Source organism: Polyodon spathula, chromosome 21, assembly GCF_017654505.1.
Source record: "Polyodon spathula isolate WHYD16114869_AA chromosome 21, ASM1765450v1, whole genome shotgun sequence".
Lineage (NCBI taxonomy): Eukaryota > Metazoa > Chordata > Actinopteri > Acipenseriformes > Polyodontidae > Polyodon > Polyodon spathula.
This window is the reverse complement of record NC_054554.1, coordinates 12,615,319-12,640,116: the sequence shown is the minus strand read 5'-3', so window position 1 is coordinate 12,640,116 and position 24,798 is coordinate 12,615,319. Positions and strand designations below refer to the sequence as shown.

At 37.1% G+C, this 24,798-nt stretch overlaps 1 protein-coding gene across 1 annotated transcript in view; it reads left to right on the top strand.

Annotated features, from left to right (window-relative positions):
* Positions 1-24,798, top strand: part of LOC121296272 (zinc finger CCHC domain-containing protein 14-like) — a 65,334-nt gene that overhangs the window by 19,912 nt on the left and 20,624 nt on the right. Inside the window, exon 3 of the mRNA XM_041221614.1 lies at positions 20,568-20,632. Coding sequence (XP_041077548.1) covers positions 20,568-20,632 — 65 coding nt within the window. The remainder of the gene's footprint in view (positions 1-20,567; positions 20,633-24,798) is intronic.

The following is a 24,798-nucleotide window of genomic DNA, read 5'->3' as shown; positions in this document are numbered from 1 at the left end:
TAATACATATGGACAGAAAGGTTAATGAACGTACAGCCCCATATGTGTTGCACAACTTGAGAATTACATTTTAAAACCAAAAACGCTAAAATGACTGCCGCGGGGCTTCTAGTGTTAATAACTGTCTATGAGTAAACGGTAGATATTCCTAAACCTAAAGGCACTTCTCCTACTGGAAACCGGGGGTAATATCTAATGGTATTAGTCAGGCTATTCAGCGCTCTTTAAACTAGAATGCCTTACAGCGATAGAGATGAAAGGGTTCTGTTGACTTGGCAGGTGTGAGTCACACCCCTCTCTCAGTGGATGTTGTACAGTACTTATTCTCTCCATGTTTCATCAGCCATAAATATGTTTTGTTCAAAAACCCTTAAGTAGCAGCAAAGGTCTGCGGTTAGGCCAAGATATACTTGGCACCATGACGACGATCCACTGTGATGCCATATGTGCAGTCAGAAGTGTAGAGCTGAGAAATCACACACATTGGAGTTTAGAATAACAAACCCTAATCTGATCTGCTTAGTATCAACTTATTTAGATTTTTCAATTAATTAATTTATTTCTCCCTGCTGACTCTAACTCTAGGTTTTGGTTTTACTACAGTACATTACTGTACCTCATAACCTGGAGTGGATACATTTCATTGGAGCAGCGCACATCATTTCTAAAAATAACTCCTGGGGGCAACCCGACTGAAACTGAATCCTTTTTAATCACAACTGAAGAGAGAGGCTGGGCAGGCAGTGAAATATATTTAGAGGATTTATCTACTCGGCCGCATAAACTAAGGGTTTTCTATCGTGTTAATATTTGTAACCCAAAAAGTTAATCTTACTATGCTTTACTGTACTCCCCTGTGCTTTTACCATTATCTGCTTCCTACACATTGCAATTAAACCATGCTGGTCCTTTATACAGTAGACCTGTGAGCATTTTCAGTTTTTACAGATATTTACTGAATACTGCCCAGGTCTCTCTTTTTTTATATGCTACAGTAAAACTTTATCTAAACCAAGACTTGATCCAAAGTACGAAACACCCTCAACATTGTAACCTTATTAGACTCTAACTGCTCAGATGTCTGCTTCCCATTTATTTAGTATTTAAAGTAACAAAACATAACAAAAATAACAAAAGTAAAACCTTCTAGGGTCTATTTTAATGGTATAAACAGTGGCAGAACTTTTATATTTTCTCAACCCTCATTTTACTGTTTTGTGAATGCAGTAATGTTAAAACAGTCCAGCTGTGGCTTAGCAACAATTTAAATAACATTAAAAGAGCTTTCTGATTTGACTCAGGCACTTGCCATTCTGACAGTGAAATGTAAAACCTTGGGATTGACCACTACATTTTATTTGCATGTGCACAAACTATGGAAGAAAAATTATTCAACTGTTTAAAATTGAACTGTAGCTTTGATGCAGGAACTGAAGGAGGTGTTATTTTAGCATTTGCATTTTAAAGAAATAAAAAAAATCAAGGCCTGTATATTCAGTGCGTTATGGCATTGGACCAGGATCCTCTCATAGATTGTGTTAGTATGACGAGCGAATCTTTTTCTGTCATTAGACATTACATTGGGTTCTGTGACCCAGAAAGCAGGAGGCTTGGATAGCGTAATCAGTAACCGGAGAACACGCACTGCTGTTTTCTGAACTATATTGGCTGTGTCTCCACTCCGTATGTATCCAGCAGACCCTTACTATTATATTCTGGTATGACAGTGTTTGGCATTTGTTGTCTTTTTATAATATTGTCTAGCAATAGATTATTTTGGTCAAGTAGCCAATTCAGAAATTCCTGCTTTAAATATGTCCATTAGATTATCCCCCAGAGACAGGGATACTGTAGTGGATTATGTATTGTTTTTAAGTTTTACAGCTCTGGCTTATATTTAATTGCCAATGTTTAAATTTGTTTTTAAAAAGCAGTACTGAGAAGACCAAACCATCACTAATGTTACTTGCATTTAAACTCTTAACTGGAGACTACACTTTATAGCATTGTTTTAGGCAGTTTTTGGCTGATTTTAAATCACTTGATTAAAAAATCATTGATTTTAAATCTTTTTTTTTTTTTTATTTACTACCTGTTTTATATAATATATATAAGTATGTTTTTAAAAAGCTTGTATTAACACAAACATCTTAAACTCTATCTGTCTATAAACTAAAACTCTTAGGGCTGTATTCTGATTGCAGCACAAATGCGTACAACGCTTGTCGCCGATTCTGTGGTGCATAAATGGAGCAAAGATGTAAAAAAAAAAAAAATACTGCACTGAAATGGTATTCTGAAGACATGTCTTGCCCCTTTATAGAGTGCCTGCCCCATCATTAAAATGTTTGCCAAAACAATGGGGTCCCAAATAGACAAACAAGGTTTATTTAGTGGTGCAGTCAGGAACTTTAACAATTGAACACACTGTAAAAAGCAAGGTAGTCTTAAGTAGCAATTGCGTGTGTTTGGACTGATACAGAAAAAGGAAATCAAAGAAAGAAAGAAAAGAATGACTGGGATGAGTGAGGGGTATTTTTCTCTGGCGTACTCTATCGCGAAATTCCTGTAGTTCACATATTGTAGTTCACATTTAGATGATGCCACAATGATAAATAATTTGCTTTATTTTTGTATTCCTTTAAGATTGAGTAGTTTAGTTTGGTATGTAACTATTCACAAACCACCATTAAACATCCTTAAATTTACAGTTTGGAGGTATTGCAGAGCTACAACTATGGTACTACATAATAAATATTATGTAGTAAGGGTCTAAGCTGATTTAACAGATGTATGCCTAAAACCATTATTAAATTATATATTTTTTAATAATTGGCAAATGAGTTCAAGAATTATATATTTGTTTTACTTTCCAAAATAATTAATACCCACAGAAGATTACAGTGTGAGTCCATGACTTGCTTGCAGTCACATAAGGATCTGAAGTTTTGTGATGCAGGCAATTGTAGGGAGCACACGTAACCACCAGGTGAAACAGAATAATTTCTAACAAAAGCTAGTGCTGTGAATTAACATGATTATTAAAAAATTACTGAGTTGGCTGTATTCCATTTGGCCATTTTTTGCTGAACTCAGGTGCGCTAAACTTAAGCTTGATGTTAATAGCAACAACTACTTATTAAAAATATGTTTCTAGTGGGGCTGTCAATTAATCGCAGTTAACTTCTGCGATTTAACATGTTAATTTATTTGGAGATTAATTTTAACATGTGTTTTATTTTTATTATTTCTAGCCATTTACTATTTTTAAACTTGTTTTTGTATTAATACAACAGGCTTTTATCAGCATCTAGTTAGTTTGTGCGTTGCATCGATTTGCTTCCTGACTGGTAACATAGGGGTGGGGGAGTCTGTGCAGAAACCAAAAAAAAAAAAAAACCTCCCATTTTGGAGTGTCTCTTTTTCTGTCACAGCTGATGTGAGGTACTGAATGCAGCATCTCCAGTAAACAGAATATTCTTCTCATTGGTAAAATTCGACTGCTATTGCAGGTTTTTTTTTTTTTTTTTTTTTTTTTTTTAAACATATGTATATATATTTACATATCTGTGAATAAAAATGTTTTTGAGAAATAATTCTGACAGTCTATACATTACAGGGACCTGAAAACTTATCAATTCATCTCAAACTGACAAATATTGTGTTGCCAAAATAAATAATATAGTCATCAGGGCCATAGCCAGCTATGAAAAATGACCGAGGCAGTTGTCCGAGCCCTCCGCCTCTGAATAAGACACTATTATAGAACTTTTGAGTACCTGGGGTTCTAAATTTGGAGGACCTGTGTGGTTTTGTGAAATTTGAAATGGATTTGACGATTAGGATTCTTGGAGGCACAACATATTTGTTTGTTTGCAGGAGATATGTCTCTATTCCAGATATTAGCAAGCACCAGAGGTTTATATGAGGCCTTTAATAGGTGGGTATATAGTGTGGAAACCAACCTCCCCGTTTTACCCCGTGTGCTGCATATCATGTAATGCATGAGATGGTAGTTGTGTCCCCTGAGGTACTAGTTTGTATAATATTAGTAACATAGTATGTCAGGTAAATGGCTTAGCCATCCTGTGAGTTAGTCGTTGACCTGCTACTTTATTTTATATTATTAAAAGTGCGGTTCGGCACTAAAACCTTCAGTTGCTGTGTTGGATCGAAATTTTTAAAGGGGAGAACGAACAAGTGGAGTGCAGTTCTGTTACATATGGTGGCAGCGTGTGTGGACGCCCCTAAAGACCCATAGAAATGGATACAAAATTAAGAGTTAATTAATTAAAAGAAATACTGCTGTTCGGGAGGAGCAGGACAGGAGAGGGGGCTGCCAGATCTGAAACCGACAGAGCTGGCGCTACTGTTCCGAAAGTGGGAGCAGGCAAGAGAAGCACCGCAGTCTCCAGTGCAGGAAAGAGAAGTCCCACTGTCTCCTGCCCCGGAGGAAGAAGCAGCACACAAGGGGAGGAGGTGATGAAGGTCCCTCCACCACAGCCTGAAAGCTTGTCTGGCGCTGGTCAGTTTGGTCTCTTGCCCCGGGATACCGAGCCAAAGGTTCCAGACCTCCCATTGCTGGACCTAGAGCTCAGGAGTGTGCTCCACCAGGCATAGTTCCTCACCTGGTCCTCCACTGTGCTCCCTCTGCACCCCCATAGGTCGAGCCACGTTCGGTAGACGTCGTTTGGGTTGTTTTTTGTAAGCAAACTTGTTAAATTTGCAGATGACACAAAAGTAGGAGGAGTGGCAAACACTGTTGCAGCAACAAAGGTCATTCAAAATGATCTAGACAAGATTCAGAACTGGGCAGATACATGGCAAATGACATTTAATAGAGAAAAGTGTAAGGTACTGCACGCAGGAAATAAAAATGTACATTATAAATATCATATGGGAGATATTGAAATTGGAGAAGGAATCTATGAAAAAGACCTAGGAGTTTTTGTTGACTCAGAAATGTCTTCATCTAGGCAATGTGGGGAAGCTATAAAAAAGGCTAACAAGATACTCGGATACATTGTGAAAAGTGTTGAATTTAAATCAAGGGAAGTAATGTTAAAACTGTACAATGCACTTGTAAGACCTCATCTTGAATATTGTGTGCAGTTCTGGTCACCTCGCTATAAAAAAGATATTGCTGCTCTAGAAAGAGTGCAAAGAAGAGCGACCAGAATTATTCCGGGCTTAAAAGGCATGTCATATGCAGACAGGCTAAAAGAATTGAATCTGTTCAGTCTTGAACAAAGAAGACTACGTGGCGACCTAATTCAAGCATTCAAAATTCTAAAAGGTATTGACAGTGTGGACGCAAGGGACTTTTTCAGCCTGAAAAAAGAAACAAGGACCAGGGGTCACAAATGGAGTTTAGAAAAAGGGGCATTCAGAACAGAAAATAGGAGACACTTTTTTACACAGAGAATTGTGAGGGTCTGGAATCAACTCCCCAGTAATGTTGTTGAAGCTGACACCCTGGGATCCTTCAAGAAGCTGCTTGATGAGATTTTGGGATCAATAAGCTACTAACAACCAAACGAGCAAGATGGGCCGAATGGCCTCCTCTCGTTTGTAAACTTTCTTATGTTCTTATGTTCTTATGTTCTTATGAAACCTTCAATTCCTGTGTTGGGTCTAAGTTTTAAAAGGGGCGAACGAATGAGTGGAATGCAGTTGTTACTTATATATAATGTATACAGGCACCTCCAAAATTTTAAAGATGAGCAAAAAATGCTGTATAAAATACAGGTAACAACAGGTAATAAGCTATATTGTAATTTGCCAACATGTGGAATATATTGTACTTTATTAATGATTCAAGGAAATCAACCGAAATTACACATTTCTCACATTATAAATTTATTTAAAAACAAATGAAGTGTCACAATTATTGGCACCCTTGTTTCAGTACTTTGTGCACCCTCCTCTTGCAAGGATAACGGCACTGAGCCTTTTTCTATAATTTTTTATGAGATTGGAGAACCCATTGGAAGGGATCTTAGACCATTCCTCCATACAGAATCTTTCCAGATCCTTGGTATCCGTTGGTCTGCGCATATGGACTTCCCACTTAAAGTCAAACCACAAGTCCGGAGACTGAGATGGCCATTGCCAAATGTTGATTTTGTGATCAAGTAACCATTTCTTTGTGGATTTTGATGTGTGCTTGGGGTCATTGTCTTGCTGGAAGATCCACTTGTGGCCAAGTTTCAGCCTCCTGGCAGAGGCAACCATTTTTGGCTCAAATGTCCTGGTACTTCGTAGAGTTCATGATGCCATTGACCTTAACAAGGGCCCCAGGACCAGTGTAAGCAAAACAGCCCCATAACATCAAAGATCCACCACCATGTTTTATAGTAGGTTTGAGGTTCTTTTCTGCATACGGATCCTTCTTTCGACACCAAACCCACCGCTGGTTTGTGTGGCCAAAGAGCTCTATTTTCATCTCATCTGACCATAGCACCTGGTTCCAATCCAGGTGCCTATGCCGTTTAGCAAACTCCAGGTGCTTACATTTGTTGATTGCTCTCAGTAAAGGCTTTTTTTCTGGCAACCCTTCCAAATAGGCTATTGGCATGGAGGTGGCGTCTAATTGTAGATTTGGAGACTTGGTGACCCCAAGATGCAGCCAAGATCTGTCATTCTCCAACCGTGGCCCTTGGATTCTTCTTTCCCTCCCGAATCATCTTCCTCACTGTGCGTAGGGGCAAGATGCACTTGCGTCCTGTACAAGGCAGATTTACCACTGTTCCACTGGTTGAACTTCTTAATTATTGCCCCAATAGTGGTAAGTGGTATATTTAGGTTTGTAGCAATTTTTTTTGTACCAATTGCCTGATTTATGAAGAAAAAAACAATTTCTCTTTTCATTTGTGAGTTCTTTGCCTTTTCCCATGGTGATGGATGACAAATGGAATTTACATGCGTGTTACCTCATTTTTATACCCCAGTGAAACAGGAAGCCATGATAGGCCACAATACAGTTCCTTAAGATGGAGATGTACTTAAAGTAAAATGTTAATGCATCTTTAAGGGTGCCAATAATTTTGACACCTTTTTGAGAAAAAAAAATATTACTTGTTAAAAATAAATGTTTTCTCTGAGCAAAAAAGTATAAAAGCATATAGTTTTCCTATATTTTTAGCATAAAATATAGCTCATTACCTGTGTTTATTTTATACAGCCTTTTTGCTCATCTTTATCAAGGGTGCCAATAATTCTAGAGGTAGGTGTGTGTGTGTGTGTGTATGTATGTGTGTGTGTGTAAAAATGCAGTAAGGTGAGTAATAAACTGACCCCATTGTGATTTTGCAGTTGGCCCAAACAATTTAACCTCAAATGCTAGAATTTCTGTATAATTCTGTGTAAATAAATATAAAACTATAAAGAAGGTACAACAATATTAACCCAACAGGTTGTTTTTTGTTTTGTTTTTTTTTCATACGGGGTTGTTTTTTGGATGATGATGATGATGATGATGATGATAATAATACAATGGCAATACAATATAGATTTCACTTATATAGTGCTCTTCATGCAAGCATTCCAGGGTGCTTTGCAAAAGAAATATATAAAATCCTGTGTGTAGTATATAATCCAACTACAAATAAACAGATCAAACAAATACATTTTCAGATAGGATTTAAAATATTAAGTGCTAGCATTTCTGATAAGAATAGGCAGCAAGTTCCAAAGACGATTGTCATTATAACTAAATGGCTCCGAGGAGTTCAACTCATTTTAAGGACTGTCAGAAGATTAGCATTTTCAGATCTCGGGGAACGACCAGGGAAATTGGGGTCAGCAGATCTTGAAGATAAGAAGGTTCAAGACCATGTAAGGCCTTATAGGTAATAAGAAGAACTTTAAAAATATTATTATTATTATTATTATTATTATTATTATTATTATTATTATTATTAATAGCATCAGTAATAAAAAAAGAATGACATGGATGCAGTAATTGTATCAATTACATATGCGATTAAAACCAAGATTAAGATTAATTTGTATTAATCACTTGATAGCCCTAGTTTCTGATAATTATTTAAAATGAGCAAAATCAAAAACATGGAATGATCTAAGATCGTTTTACAAATGCTGCATCCTATTTCTTCACTTTCCATGTCCTTTGCCAGCTGAATTTTAAATCACGTGATGGGAGGTGAGCCATCTGGAAATCCAGTACAGAGAGACGCAGCTTCAAGGGCCCTTTTAAAGTTAGATGGAAGGTGAATTATAATGTTGTGTCTCCCCTGTCTTGAGTCCCAGATATCAGGATATTGGCCCATTTAAACCTGCCAGGTTTCAGCCAGTGAATTACAGCCTCTAAAGACAAGGGCTAACACCGGACAAGCTCCTCGGTCCTGCAACCAGATCTCTGCAGTTTGGCAAGTGGCTGTGTGTCAACGTTCAGGCCAAAGGCATGCAAACATCCAGCAGCAGCTGCTTTCTGATTTTCTACAGCTCGTGCCCGGTGGAAGCAGCAGAATTACTACAGGCACATTACTGCAAAGGTCCGTTTTTTAAATAACAAATTATACAGCTATGACCAAAAGTTTTGCATCACCTTATAAGGAGCTCATTTTACTTCATAAAGTCTTATGAAACCTGCCCAATAATGTTAATTAAACATGTTGAATTACATACCACTTTGTAGTTTTCCATATACTTGAAATTGAAAAACATTTTTTAACCTAACATCACATACTGTTCTATTATGGCTTCTGGTAGACTTGCAATATCATTTTGCCGTTTCTTTGATTGCATGATGTTAAATAAAAAATCTAAATTATGTTCATGAACTTTTTTCTTTTTTTTTTTTTATATTATGTCTCAGTCCTAAAATTCTAGGTGATTGAAAAATATTGGCCATAGCTGTACTGCACTGTGTGTGTTTTTAAATAAAAAATATTCAACACAAGTGTTAGTCTGGCTTGGGGTGTGATTTTTTTATAGTTAACCATTTATTTTTTGGACACCACTGTAGTGGCAGCTGAGATGCACGCTGTTTTGACCCCACTTTTGTGTGATTGCCAGTTCCCCTTTGGTAGGTTCCACTTGTACTGCCTCAAATATTTAAGCAAACGCTGCTGAAATGTGGTAAGGACGACCATGTATTTATTCATTTAACAAAATACATAAATGAATATATCAAAAATATATATTGTAAAGAGTTCTCTCCTTTAAAAATCAGGTTTCAGTGATCAGTGTATTCATATGGTATTGTCATAGCAGTGGAGATATGATATAGTTTTTAAAGGACAGAAAATCCTGTGCAGTGAAACCTCTAATATGTACTAATAAAAAATATATACAATGCAATGAAAAAGTCTTTCTCCGTGTCTTCAATATTGCCATTAAACCTCCTACAAAAATTGAAATACAACGCCTTTAGTTTTAATTACAGTTTTAATTACATTCAGTACTGCACTGCACTGCTCTGTAAATACCAGAGGTTAAGGACTGGTTAGCACATGTTGTATTGCATTGCAATACAGGCACATGTTTGGATAAGGAAGGTGTTGCTGTATATGTGCTTGTTTTGCTTTTTTCCCTTCTGAAACCCTATGCTTAATAAATTGTGTTACAAACAAAAGGCAAATTGTGGATATACAGTGCCTATAGAAAGTCTACACCCCCTTGAACTTTTTTCACGTTTTGTTGTATCAGTGCCTCAGGGTTTCATGCATTTAAATGAATTTTTCCCACATATCTACATGCCATACTCCACACTGTTAAGAGGGGAAAAGTTTTTATTGAGAAAAAAATTATATACTAAAAGTACAAAACTGAAAGATCATAATTGGTCTCCACCTCCCACAGTTAATACTTGGAAGCACATTTGGCAGCAGTTACAGCTGTGAGTCTGTTGGGATAGGTCTCTACCAACTTTGCACACCTAGATTTGGCAATATTTTACCCTTTTTTACAAAACTGTTCAAGCTCTGTCAAGTTCCTTGGGGAGCGTTGATGGACAGCAATCTTCAAGTCATGCCACAAATTTTTGATTGGATTTAGGTCGGGGCTCTGACTGGGCCACTCAAGGACATTTACCTTTTTGTTTCTTAGCCACTCCAATGTAGCTTTGACTGTTTGCTTTGGGTCGTTGTCATGCTGAAAGGTGAACTTCTGTCCCAGTTACAGCTTTCTTGCAGAGGTAGCAGCAGGTTTTTTTTTAATGGCTTCCTTCTTGCCACCCTACCATACAGGCCAGATTTGTGGAGTGCTTGGGATATTGTTGTCACATGCACACTTTGACCAGTCTTGGCCATAAAAGTTTGTAGCTCTTGCAAAGTTGCCATTGGCCTTTTCGGTCATCCAGTTTGGAGGGACGGTCTGATCTAGGCAGGATCTTGGTGGTGCCATGCACCTTCCACTTCTTAATAATTGTCTTGATCGTGCATATCCAAGGGATATTCAAGGCCTTTTGATCTTTAAAAAAAAAAAATAATAATAATTATACCCACCCCATGATCTGTGCTTTTCAACAACTTTGATCTTTTGAAAGCGCCTTGGTGCTCAGGAACTGTTGACTTTATCCTGGAATCATGTGAATCACTACAATTTAACACAGGTGGAGGTCACCTAACTTGGTGTGTGATTTTGAAGGCGACTGGTTATACCCGAGCTAATTTAGGATTGCTATTACAAGGATGATGGACACCTATCCAACCAAGCTATTTCAGTTTTTATTTTTAATTAATTTTCTACAAATTTCTAGAATTATTATAATTTTTTTTTTTGCAAGTTGTGGGATAGGATGTGTAGATAAATTTTAAAAAATGTAATGCATTTTAATTCCAGGCTGTAAGGCAACAAAAGGGGAACATTTTGAAAGGGGGTGTAGACTTTCTATATGCACAGTACATGTACTGTGTGAAGGTACCTTAAGAATAGTTGTTGTTTTTCCAATAAGGCTAGACAGAGTCTAATAGGTTGCTGTTTGTTTAAATACAGTATAAACTACTATCTGGAGGAGAAGGAGGGGAGATTTGGATGAAAAGTAACCAGCAACACATTCCTTCCTTCCTTAATGACCATGTTTCTGGAAACTCTTGCTCTCTCCTCTATTATTGGAGGAGGAAACTTTTTTTTTAATAAAAATAAAAATGATGTTTTTATCAACAAGGTTCAGTTGGCAGTCTCTTTGTACAATGTTTTGATATGTACAATTGCTTTAGAAAACGTCTCCAAAAATATTTCCAAGGATGTTTCCCAGGCGAGAGGGTGAGCTCTAATGAGTCAGACAGGCAGACAGAGGAAGTCATATACTTTACAGGAGGACAGATGTGAAAATGCCTCCTACAGTATCTGAGCTTGTCTGCCTACAGTGCAATATCGCACAGAGATCCATTTGACTGCCACTGCAAATTGTGTGAGTTAATATATTTATTAATTCTTAAGGACTGAAAAACAGTTTGCTTCATTGCTTATTGAAGATATTTGCATTAATGAAATTTGAAATGCCTCCTCTCCTGTGAGTGGAAAACAGGTATTGGTGGTATAAGAGTTCTGTTTTATTTCTGTCATTTCAGACCTATTTGGTTTAGAAAATGGAATTTCACTGTAGCTTCATATAGACCAGCATTCAAACAGTTTAATTATCCGAGTGTGGCAGGGTGCAGTTTATGCGAGGTTTTTGAATGTACCTAAAATAGACTTGACAAACGGAAGCAAGCCTGGCATATGGGGCAAGCAAGAGTAGTGTGTTAAAGTCTGTCTCAAATATTAAAAATTGTTGTTGTTTTTTTTTAATGAAGTAATAGTATGTAGTAGCAGCTAATGTCTTAGCCACAATATTTTTTTTTTTTTCATTTCATTTTTTTTGCACAGAAACACAGTCATAGCCATCAGACATTTGGATTGGCAGCCAAGCGGGTATTCTCCTTTAGTCATTGGGGATCGGTTCACAATTTGCGATACGGAATTGAATTTTATGCCCAACAAGTAATGTCCATTTAAAAATAAAAGTAAAACCCACACATGTATGATTCCAGTCATTTTATTTATGTTGGACTGTTTGTTTATTCAGGATTGCCTAGTGAGAAATGCAGCCCATCCTTTGTAGAGAGGATCATGTTGTGATCACCACCACACTCACCCAGTGAAGCTGCATCTGGGTTGGGATCATTGGGACCTGGGCTGTCCTTCGTGTCAGTCCATTGCTTTTAGTCACTCGATCAAATGTTCCCAGTTTCAGTCACGACATCAGAACGTTAGCCATTCCAAGCCATCTCTTCTACATTGCTCTGCAGGTACAGTCCCCCCATATGCTTTCTGTTCTGGGCAGAGTGTTTCTTTCTGGTTCTTACACAAACACCAATTTAAAAAAAAAAAAAAGAAAAAAAAAGAAAGGCTTCTCTACAAACTGTAATTATGTGTTGAGGGCAAGCCAACATTCCATAAGCAGGTCTAAAAATATACCTAATGTTGTTTGCATAGATTTCAACAGTTTAAAATTCTGTTTATTGTTATTTTTTTTATTTTGTATTGCTTGTGAAATGATGCTTTAAAAAATATTAGTGGATGTAGTGTTTGTTTTATACCTGGATAGACATCTCCTGCCTGTAGGTGGGATATCATTTACAGGTTCTGTAAGTATTCAGTAAACGCAACGTATAACTACAGTTTCTGATTCATGTAAAATTTACTGGGAGAAAAATCAATTCCTGTTTAAGCCCACAGCTCTACTAAGCTCAGCTAAGGTTAGTAGCTCATACAGCACATGACCCATTGTCTTTAGGAGCAGCAAGATATAAAAACTAAAAATGAGTATTAGTAAAACGGTTTGATTTGTGCACAGGTAGATAAAACCTAGTTAGTTGTATCAGTGAGTTAAGGTTTACATTACAAGTAGAATCTGATCAATTGAGTCAAAACGAAAATATGGAAAACTGAAAGAAAGAAACAGATTTGTTAGAATGTGGTGTTCTAATAAGAGGTAAGAGAAGGATCTTTAAAGGTTTGCCTCTTTAACTTTGAAGAGCAAACGCCATTTACGTTTCAGAAAACTCAGCTCTTTTTCCATTCATTTTATAGAGTAAATTGATACTGTGTCGTGATGGTTAGATATAGAACCCTCAGAGCATTGCTCACTGCTGAGCAGAATAGACATGGCTTTTCTAGATAGCTGATTCTTTTTGTAGCCTGTAATTGAGTCCATACATGTATTGTTTTGGCTTCAAGAGGCAGTGAACACATGAAAGTGATTTAAAGCCAAGCCCGGTTTGGAGACTCGTGAAAGAATATGCTGTGTTTGTGTTTTTGTCTGCTTCCTCTGTTTTAATTCACCCTTCTTCCCAGTGATCTTTGCAAACTGAAACTACAAACTTCCACTTTATGGCTGCCTGTTTCTCTTACAGAAGCGCACATATGGAATTGCTTGTAATGCATGTTAAGCTGGATTGATGGGGTCTGTACAGAAAGATAAAAAGTGAAGGACTTTGTGCAATTGAAGAAGGAATTGTCATGGTGATTCCCAAGATTATCCACACACTCTGATCCTGTCTCGGCACAGTAGTTTGTGTAGTTGCGAGTTGGCGAGCACTCTGCATTTCATTCTAAGTTGACTGTGAACCTTGATTGGGTGTTTTTAAAAAGAAAAAACAAGATTTAGAATAGTTTGCAACATGGTCAGTGATAAAATAAATAAACATAATCCAACAATTCCCTATCCTTGACCTTTTCACTGTGTTAATGTAATTTAGATATAATAATAGTTGCTATTTTGCTGTTCAACAAATTAAATTTGTATCACTTCAAATAGACCTCCCCAGCCCCTCTCCAGAGAGAATTGAAACCCAAGAGACCCCTCACTACTGAATATTAAAGCCTGCTTGTAGTGTGAAAATGTTATTAGACTTAATCATTACAACCTTTTGATGATTGCAGGGCTCGCAAAATTTTAGTAAAGGTACTTGCCCTTCGGGCAGTCCATTGTCGACATTTGGTTGTCCAAAAAAATGTCAAGTTGCCCATAATTGACCTATGGCAAAGGTCATTCAAAATGATCTAGACAAGATTCAGAACTGGGCAGACACATGGCAAATGACACTTAATAGAGAAACGTGTAAGGTACTGTATGCAGGCAATAAAAATGTGCATTATAAATATCATATGGGAGATACTGAAATTGAAGGAATCTATGAAAAAGGCCTGGGAGTTTTTGTTGACTCAAATGTCTTCATCTAGACAATGTGGGAAGTTATAAAAAAAGGCCAACAAGATGCTTGGATATACAGTGAAAAGTGTTGAATTTAAATCAAGGGAAGTAATGCTAAAACTGTTCAATGCATTAGTAAGTCCTCGTCTTGAATATTGTGTTCAGTTCTGGTCACCTCACTACAAAAAGGATATTGCTGTTCTAGAAAGAGTGCAAAGAAGAGTGACCAGAATTATTCCGGGTTTAAAAGGCATGTCATATGCAGACAGGCTAAAAGAATTTAATCTGTTCAGCCCTGAACAAAGAAGACTATGTGTCAACCTGATTCAAGCATTCAGAATTCTAAAAGGTATTGACAATGTCGACCCAAGGGACTTTTTCTACCTGAAAAAAGAAACAAGGACCAGGGGTCACTAATGGAGATTAGACAAAGGGGCATTCAGAACAGAAAATAGAAGGCAGTTTTTACACACAGAATTGTGAGGGTCTGGAACCAACTCCCCAGTAATGTTATTGAAGCTGACACCCTGGGATCCTTCAAGAAGCTGCTTGATGAGATTCTGGGATCAATAAGCTACTAACAACCAAACAAGCAAGATGGGCCGAATGTTCTTATGTTCTTATAAACTTTTTCCAGACTTCCATTTGTTTTTCCCAGACTTGTGTTTTAGTTAGTTTCTACTAGTTTTTTGATGGTTATCCACATAGGCGGGCAGCCGCAGAGCATTATAGCTTTTTGATCCAGAGCAGAAGTTGCTCCTGGTTTTCTAAAAGTATGTGTCAGAATCTGGAGGTGCATATCTAGCAAGAGACAATGCAGGTATGCAAAAGAGAAGTAAGAGAGAATCTAATAAATGTCCAACATTTGAGAACTGCATTGCATTATTTACAAAAAGAATATACAAAGTTATTGTTTACTTGTGCCAAAATAGGATAGTATAATGGTACCAATAGTATACTAAACGCAGATAATTTTGGCACACGTATACTTGCAGTATGTTATTTTTTGTAAGGGAAACACCTTTTGTTAAATGTTGAACACTATGGGTGGTGAAAAAATAACAAAAATGAAATAACAAATGTGCATGCATATATATATATATATATATATATATATATATATATATATATATATATATACTATTTTTTTTTTTTTTTTTTTTGTTTTTTTTTTTTTTTTTTTTTTTTTTTTTTTTTTTTTTTTTTTTTTTTTTTTTAAATACAGTACACCCTCGCTATAACAACCCTGTTTGGGTCCAAAGCCTTTTGTTCGCTATAGTAAAAGGACAATCCAAAACGAACAATATAAGCTACTGGAGTAAGTTAAGGAGGTCACCGTCGATAAAGGCATTAGCTAAACTACTAACAGTATTAGTACTGTTTTATTCTTTTATTTTCTTTATTATTACAGTATTTGTCACTACTAGAAAAACTAATAATAATAATAATAATAATAATAATAATAATAATAGCAATGAGATTGTGAATAAAAGTAGAATTACACGTACAGTACCTATTTGTGGCATGCTGCATCCAGTATTCTGGCTATATCCTATTCATTTAAAAACACAGTTTCAGTGAGCGGACACAGTCACGTGACATACCACCGCGCTGACTAGATAGGATTGCTTGAGTTGTCAGGGATGTTACATGGGGCAATCCTCGCGGGATTTGGTCACAAGCAGCTTGTACGTCACCCCGGAAATCGCTCGAGCATTGCCAATGGAACACGTTGATCCCTCTAAACGTGTTTTACCAGGATGATCTGTGAGCGGAATTTCGATTGGGTAACCGCTATTTGATTAAAGCACAGAACGTTATCTTGTTATAGAGTCTTGTTATCCCGTTGTCCGACAGATTTTTTTGGTTGTCTCTGAACGTCGGGCTAGCGATTTTGCGAACCCTGGATTGTATTTATTTATTTTGAAACAGCCTTGAACCAGTTTCCTTTCTAAACTTTTGGAATTCTGTAGGGCAACTAGATAGCGAGTATTAGAATCACGGATGACTGTATCGCAGTATTTATACAAGAATAGCCAATGACATCCCTGACTATCTCCCTCTCTGATATTGTGTTTGGCTTGCCTGCCCAGACCTTGGCATCATTTGCCCATGTCTGTTGCAGTCTCTTCATCCCTTGAATTGTATACTCTCGCAATTTATATTTGCTTCAGAAAGTAACTGCAGCTCTGTTCCAGCGAGGTCTTGCTTATGTCTGGTGTACAGCTTGGGCAGGATCTCCATCAAGAATAATGATTTTCACCACATCCTAATAACAATCCACTGTTTCTCCATTTCATTGGTAGATTAGCCTTTACGGGGATACTATGTGTATCTCTTAAATTTGTATATCTAGAGAACTGCTTAACCAATAAAGGTAAAGAAGTTCTTTAGCTCAAGTTATTAAGATTATCAAAATCTGGTGTGTTTTTTTTTTCAATCTTATTTTATAATGGTGATCGGTAAAAGTACATGGTGGGGTATTTACTGACATACAGTACTTGTTATTATTTACAATATAGATGTTGTATTTCCTTCTGGGACTTTTGCTGCTTCAACAAAGGGCATTGTGTGTCCGTGGTTGTGATAACAACACATCTCTAAGATTTAATGTTTTCTTTAGGCCTTTGAATAGGATAGGCTGATCTTAAACTTCTGACCATAAAAACGTAGTACAGCACAATTAATGGTCTGCTTATCATAGTTTCTAGGAAGGTTGAGATCAAAAGGAGACATGCTGTGTACTCATAAATGGGCAGTGGTTCAAATAAATAACACTGGAGGCTAATTTAAGAGCTCCTATATGTTTTGTGTTTTGTTTCTTAGTGGTTCTGTAGCTTTTGCCAGATAGTTGAGTGTTTTAAAGTTAGAGATTGAGAGGTTTCCTGAATACAAAATAATCTGTCCCCCTTGTGGGAGTTTGTTTGCTCTCCACTCCTTTTACCTTTCACTTGGCTTGTTCTCTTGATGGTTAGAAATGTGCTGTGATGAGTGATGGCATAGACATGACCTTTCACTATTGCAGCACCTCTCACTTACACCGCACTGCAGAGATGGGCCAAGCGACGGAGCACAGCATGAAGCCCTGGGCGCTAAATTTAGAAGCATAATAGTACCGTAGGGTACAAAGTTAACCAAGCTATGAATGCAAAGCCCTTGTGACTGAATCTCTTGGGGGTTTATATGAAAGATCCTTAACTGCTCTTCTACAAGTTGTAAAATAGTCAACTGACTAATCTGTAAAAATAATATATTCAATTACAATGCCATATTGTATGTTTGTTGGCATATGTGATGCCTTTTCCAGCTCAGCTGCTGGTATGGGTAACTATTCCTATACTGTAATATTAATGCAGTCAGTAGTGGGGAGAAAAACAACAGTTATCACTATGCTGACTTGTCTTGCCACACACAATGGAATTACAGCATCTGCTCAGGCAAAACACACATGGGGTTTGTGGACAGTGTGTTCTGTTTGCCTCAGGTGCAACAAAATCCTGTATGGGTTATCATTCCATCTGTCATGAAAGGTTGCACTGCACAAGTTCAACGAGCTGAAGAGCACCAGAGTTTGGAATCACACCAGGGGATAAAGTGCTTCTCAAGAGATCTTATTGCTCTCGCTTCAAGAGAGTTATTTTGCTAGATTCTGTCTGTTTTAAATGCTTATGTTTAGGGCCAGGCTGAACTTATGCTCCCTTTTTAATAAATTACTTAAGTTTCGTTTTATTTATTGGCAGAAATGTTGTAATTGGTTGGTGCACAAGTTTATTGTATAGTGTGTGTTGACATGCTTCTTTTAATATTTTGTGGGCATTGTTTTAATTGTTAGGGGCTAGAAAGAAATGAATGACACAGTGATTTGTGCTCTACTGCCCCATGCTCTTCTCTATGGCTACACTAAGATGATGTTACCATACCTAAATAGGCCTACATTTTTAAAAATTGAGCCTCTACAGATGCTTTGTAGAGGAGTTCTGCTGTGTAGCCTTACTGTACAGTAAATGGACAAAAAGGATACTGTGTCATGCATCTTTCCCAGGGAGCTTGTGATTGAGTACATTTTAATATTTATTCATAGCTGCCTGGTGGCCCTGGGGGGGGATGTTTGTCTGACAGCTTTCTGATGAAGACTAGTCTGCATACAGCTGGCTTTTCCAGCTGCCGTTCACATAGATAGGATTATTTACTCGTCTGTTGAGCCCACAGCAATAGAAGGCTTTGAATCAACAATACACTACAGTCAACTTTACCCCTCCAGAAATTTGGAAATTAAGTATCAGCTGTCTGTAATCATTTTTAAATACAGTATTCTTTGAATTACTAAGTTTGAGAATTTTTTTGAAAGGAATTAAATGGCATCAAACTATTAGTGCTGGGATAAACATGTTTTTTCTTCATGAATATTCCTTCTAAATTCAAATGTTTATGACCTAAAATAAACCGGTTACCTCTTCAAATTGCCTAATAAACAAAGGAGAGAAACGCTATTTTGTGCAGTTTATTTCATATTTATAAAATGGCTTGGATAAGTGCTGTGGTTGGTTTAACAAGATCACATGACCATGTGGTCTTGCCGCACGGCTATGACATCATAGACCAACTTACTTGCCTGACCTATTACTATTACTACACCTTAATAGTAACAATTATCTAAACAGCGTTTCTGTTGAAAAAATGGCAAACATGTATTGTGGTATTTATTCAGAGAACAAAGAAAACTCTGAGGTAAGCAGTAGTAGTAACACTTTATTCAAAAGCCATCTGAGAATCACTCAGCATGTATTATATACAATTAAACTAAATATCGCCTTATAAAACTGACTAGTGAGTATGCAATGTTTAAATTAGATACAACAGATACATCTCACCACTACCCTCCGATTTCAGAAACATATTTAAAACAATTAAAATCTCTCCTGCTCTCTTCTGACACAACCGTTGGGCTTGCATTGAATTCTATTGTGCTCGCCGCGGATGGGAAGGACTGCAGCACTGTGCAAACTGGCACGGAAGTGCTCCTCCCTTGATGGCAAGTGCCAGTACAGTGTTTAGTTGTTCCATGAGTCCTCCCTCAAATGTGGGAAATCAGTCTGCTGACAATTCTGAAATGCCATTTTATCTCAAATGTTACTATAAATGGGAATTTTCAATGTAATGTTTATGGCAAACAAAAAAGTACCAAATATATGTATCAAGGGCCTTTTTTCTCAGTGGAGGGTACATAATATTATAAGGATACATAAAATTATACATAATATATTTTTTTCCTTAAAAAAAGCTAGTTTGTGTAATTATTAAAAAAAAAAAAAAATGTAGCCATTTTATAAGCGAAATAACCCACTCCAGGGTATGTGGTGAGAATTGTTTTACCGCACACCCTGCCATGGGTTATTTCTTTATTTTATGCATGGATTTATTTTGCAAAACATATTTCATACAGAAAATCTTCTGTTGTAGAAACAACTATGAACAGCGTGATTTTGGCCTCTGCACTAAACACTAGCATGAAGCTACTAAAAAGAGTAATTTAGCTGCTCCTTCCTGCTCTGTCCAAGTTGTTTCTTGCTAGTTTGATGACATAAGAATTGTGTTATTGTATTGGTAGCTTTCACCAGCTTGAATAGATCCAGAGGATACATTCACTTTTTTGTATTTTATTTATAAAAATCAAATTTGCTCATTTTTTTTTTTTTTTAATGCATTCCATTAAAACTATAAAAATTTGAATTATATCTTCCAACCCTTGGGCATTTTAAACTAATCCAATTTAAACATAGACTTCAAAGTGCTATACAGTACTGAAGATGGTTTCTCTATGACAAAGGGACAAGAGAATTGCACACCAGTGTTTGTAAAATCGATGTTCAAGTTATTATGACAGTTCCATTACTTTGAACTTTCTATTGTACTTTTTACCTCGAAGCTGAGTAGTTGCAGGAGATCTGTTTTAATTGATTAGATTTGATCTCGTGTCTCGCCATCATTGATCGATGGCTCTTTTGCCAGCACAGCGCCTGTGTTCACAATGAATCCCTTCTGCTGTTCTTAGTTTGCTCCTTATTGGGTCAGACAGGGTCAGTGTGTTTTCATTTCTTGGTCTTGCTTTTTGTAAAGAATTGTGTTTAGCTTTTTTTTATTCTGAGTGAACAGTTAAACAATCATTTCAAAGTGCAAACAGTTGTTTGACATACAAAAAGACAAAGGAAAAACCGTAAACTCTTGTATATACTGTACATAAGTTAGCAATTTAAACAGACCTAGAGATTAGTTCTAATGAATGAGGGTGTGTTTCAACTTTTTTTAAAAAAGTATTAATTCAACATCAAATAAATTTAGAAAATTGCCAAATACAAAATATTATTATTTATTTATTTATTTATTTTTATTTTTTTTTTTACAGCATGCAATGAGAGAATAGAACTAAAAGGATTACCGAACAAAAAGACAACAGACTCTTCCTCTGAGGTAAGAGATTCTCACAAAATGTATGTACCAGTTTAATTGACTGCCTTATTTTTTTGTTCTCTAGATTCCTTGGCATTACTTACCACAAATTCTAATCCACCCACATGTTCAATCCTTTTTCTTTACTAATTGAGTATAGTGGACTTAAATAATTAGCTATATCTTAAGAACAACTCATCCAAGATTAATTTCTCTGCTGTGAAAAGCAACAGTTACAAAGCCTGTAAAACACAGCACCCTATTTTACATTTAAATTGAAAGATATAAAGGTAGTCTAGTAACATGTTTGCAGAATTTGAATGACTATGTTTTGAAGAAAAGTTGGCAGATATAGATGTGTGTGATCTTCAGTGGCTCACCTTGTAGAAGGTCCTCCGCTGCTCTTGGCTGGGGGCTGCAGGGAGTGCTGTTGCATTGCGTTTGCACTCCTGTCAGTAAGGGAGGAAAATCAGTTCACCTCGTTGCACCTGTGAGCTAGTGGCCAGGTGCACAGTCGGTGCAGGCAGCCAGAATTGGCTTTTTTCGCCAGTGTTCAGTAGCTTGGCAAAATGTGGTGTTTAGGTTTGGCAGGTGAAAAGAGGCTAATCTGTGGTGCAGCAATTGGAATAGCGTTTTCTTACCCCTTCAAACAGACTTGTGGCATGGAAACCACATTAGAAACTGCAGTTTGTTTTGACTGTGTTGAAACATTAGTGACAAGGCAACGGGAAGAGGAAATTCCTCCATTACGTAATGTGTTTGGAAATAAAATTCTATGTAAGCGCCAGAGCTGCTGGAAAGACCTTATTCTAATTGGAGGGGGTTTAGGATTGTATGACATTTTGGATTTATTGTATAGTAACCTAATAGTTCTATTAGGATATCTGAACAGGGCGGTGATTCATTGTGCAAATATGTTATTATTCCAGATCCAAGCAAAGCATCCAGTATTTATGCAGTAGAGGCTTTATTAAAAGAACAGTATCCTATATTGTTCCTTCACGTTGAAACCACTTTTTTATTTAACATTTTTCTTCCTGAAAGATAACAAAGCTTGCAAGTTTGTTTAGTATCTACTGCCAGTTAGTATTAGCAGAGCTACATTATCTGGGTCACAGAGCAATGTAGGGGCAAAGCATATTTGCAGAATATAAACAAATTGTTGATGGATATACTATGGGAATTAAACACGATTGAAGGACACTGCAGTTTTAACACCTTGCAGCATAAACATAACCATTTATTTTTCCTACAAAAAGAATCGGTTAATGAAAGAGCATTTACTTTCCTGTGATGGTAGTTTTTCTTTTTAATGGCATGTGGGAATGTACTGTTAATGTTAAATCTTAGAATAGAATGTCATTAAAATAATATTAAGCACAATCGGTATATTTACGTCAAGGGTAAATAAAGGGCTAGTTTATATACTTTTATAACAACCTCTGATTGGTTAAAAAGCATCACATGACTTTGCATATATATATATATATATATATATATATATATATATATATATATATATATATATATATATATATATATATATATATATATATATATATATATATAGCGTATATCATGGCTTGCATACTAATGAGCCGCTTCACAGTCTAAATTCTATGACAAAACGCCATTTTATTTGTTATTTGTTACAAAACCTTTGCCAAAAAAGAGTGTCATTTCACCTATTTCCTTTAATATATTTGGGGATGAAACGCCGCATAACTGGTACAACACCAGCTTTCTGAGTGAAGACAGCAGTCCACCTGAACAAAAATAAAAAATAAAATAAGTGCACCAGCAAGAGTAGACTCATAACAGTAGATGACGAACAGTTAAATGAAATGGAAGAAAACAAAGATTGAAAAAACACAATAAATCTCAACAACATTAAAGGGGATTTTATGCCAGTGCAAGAAGTTCAACTGGCGACCAGTATTCAATCTCCAGTTTTATAATGCTGAGAGCTGGACTAAACTATAATGGCACCATTGTGCCGTTATAGTAAGAGTGTTTAAACCCGATTTTGAGGGGTGTGTTTTCTAGGCCTTTTCAAAACCGATCGGGACACCATTTGGCACGCTCAAATAACAAAAAAACGTCTGCGAGTTTAAATACCTCCTTTACTAGGCTGGTAGAACTTGTTAACAAGGAGGGCCTTTTTGTGGACCCAACAAAATCGATCAAGTAATTACAGAGATGTTTGGGCTTTTCTTCGCGCATGTTTGGTTAGTTTTTTCATAACTATGAAAATACGCCTGCATACTTGTTACAATGTTCGGTTGCCCATTGATTCTCTTGTTAACTTATGTCTGAGCCGAGCGGAGGAGTGATCCAGAGTGTATAACTGCAGGCTGGAGACCAGCTACGCTGTACCTGTCTTTTACAAAGCAAGGGCTGCATTAAAAAACTAAATAATAACAAACTACAAACTTGTAATAAACGTATAGCAGCAACATGTGTTCTTGGTAATAGATTAACTACATTTATTATGTTTTATTTGTATAATTTAAGAGAATCGGTAACTTATTTTTTTAATACTTGTGACGGAAAGATGAGTTCTGGTGATGAATCTTCCTCCCAACCTGTGAGGGCGCTAAAGAACGGGAGGAGAAGTATCTGGAAGGGCTGGCCTGACAGTTCGTTTCCGGGTCAGGGAAGTGGGTCAGCCTGGAGGGAAGCGCGACTCTGTTGTAAGACCGTATTGATTTGAAAGGTAAACGAGAGGCAGCTGCAAGTAATAAGGCAGCTGCAACCGTTTATCTCGATATCATGCGGGATTACATATAGGGGCCAGTGTAACGCTGATCTTCTCCTTCGTTTGGGTTAAACGAGTGGAGAGAGAGAAGGACTGAGAGAGGAGCTCTCAGAGTGGATTGTGTTAGTGTTTGGTATTGTTGTGTCTGTCCGTGTAACTGTCTGTTTTTGTATTTAGCACTAGACAGTTAACGCACGTCTCCGGAGCTGTCGAAAGGAGAGCACTATCCGGAGCACCACTGCACTGAGCACCTGCACGTTTTCGATCACCCAGGACCGGTGACCGTACCGCTGTTTTTGTTCAGGACTGTGCCCTTGGTTTCATTATCCCCGTGCTTTACACATTGTTGTGTATTGCCGGGGATTTATTATTTGTGACGGTCGCCAGACCTGGAAAAGAGCAATAACGCACTTATTCACTGAATCACTGTTGTCTGTTCATCACTCCTGCACCTCATCACCGCGACATCTGTTCCCCTTACCAACCACTTTGCCACAATACTGCATAAGGCTTGTTGCTTTTGCTTGGGGGAATTAAAAAGTAAAGTTGTTTACTTGCTGCATTATTTGACAGGATGTTATTTCCTGCTTTGCTGTTGTGGTCTAGACTGGAGACAGACACACAAGATGGCAGTGTAAACAAGGTTGAACTGTTGTTGCATGAGACGGTAGAATTTATTTTGGGTTAAATAAAACCTATTTCATTGATTAATGATGCATCAAACCTTAATAAATACCCACGTTTACACAAGCTACGTATATAAATTTAAACAAGTCTGAGGCTCGCCGTCGGTTGTACATCAAATAAAAAAGTTCAGTGTTGTGTGAAAAAGACTTGCAAGTCCACTCATTTCAGAACCGCATCAGCAACAGCTCATCTTATTTGAAATCCAGCAGTTTTTTCAGTGGCAGTTTTCATAGTTCAAAACACAAATTGCAATACTGAGGTAAGCATGTCTCGTTCTGTTCAAAATTAAATCCTGGGTGCAATTATCTACAGTTGCAATTCCAGCTTTAAAGTTGAGCACAGTGCTGGCATTCTGTGATTCTTGAAACGTGTATTTTTTGTGACAACTGTAAGAGTTAAGTCACACTGGGTACGGGCTTCTGGTATGAAATAAATAATAATTCAACAGGAATTAACGAGTTCTGTACTCGGTCTCTATAAATGAAACCACCTTATTTGCATGCTGTATAAATACACCAGTTCTTGCTCACAACCAAAATTATACACACTATTACAGCTAACACCTTTCCGGAGCTGTCACCAAGGGTCAGCACTAAAGCCGGAACATCACTGCACCATTGTCACAAAAAACTAAATTGTATTACCGACCAAGAGCACTACTGCACTCACCCAGGACTGGTGACAGTGGGGCGGATGCGTGTGGCTCATTATTGTTTGGGTGTGCAAATCCTGTTGTTATTTT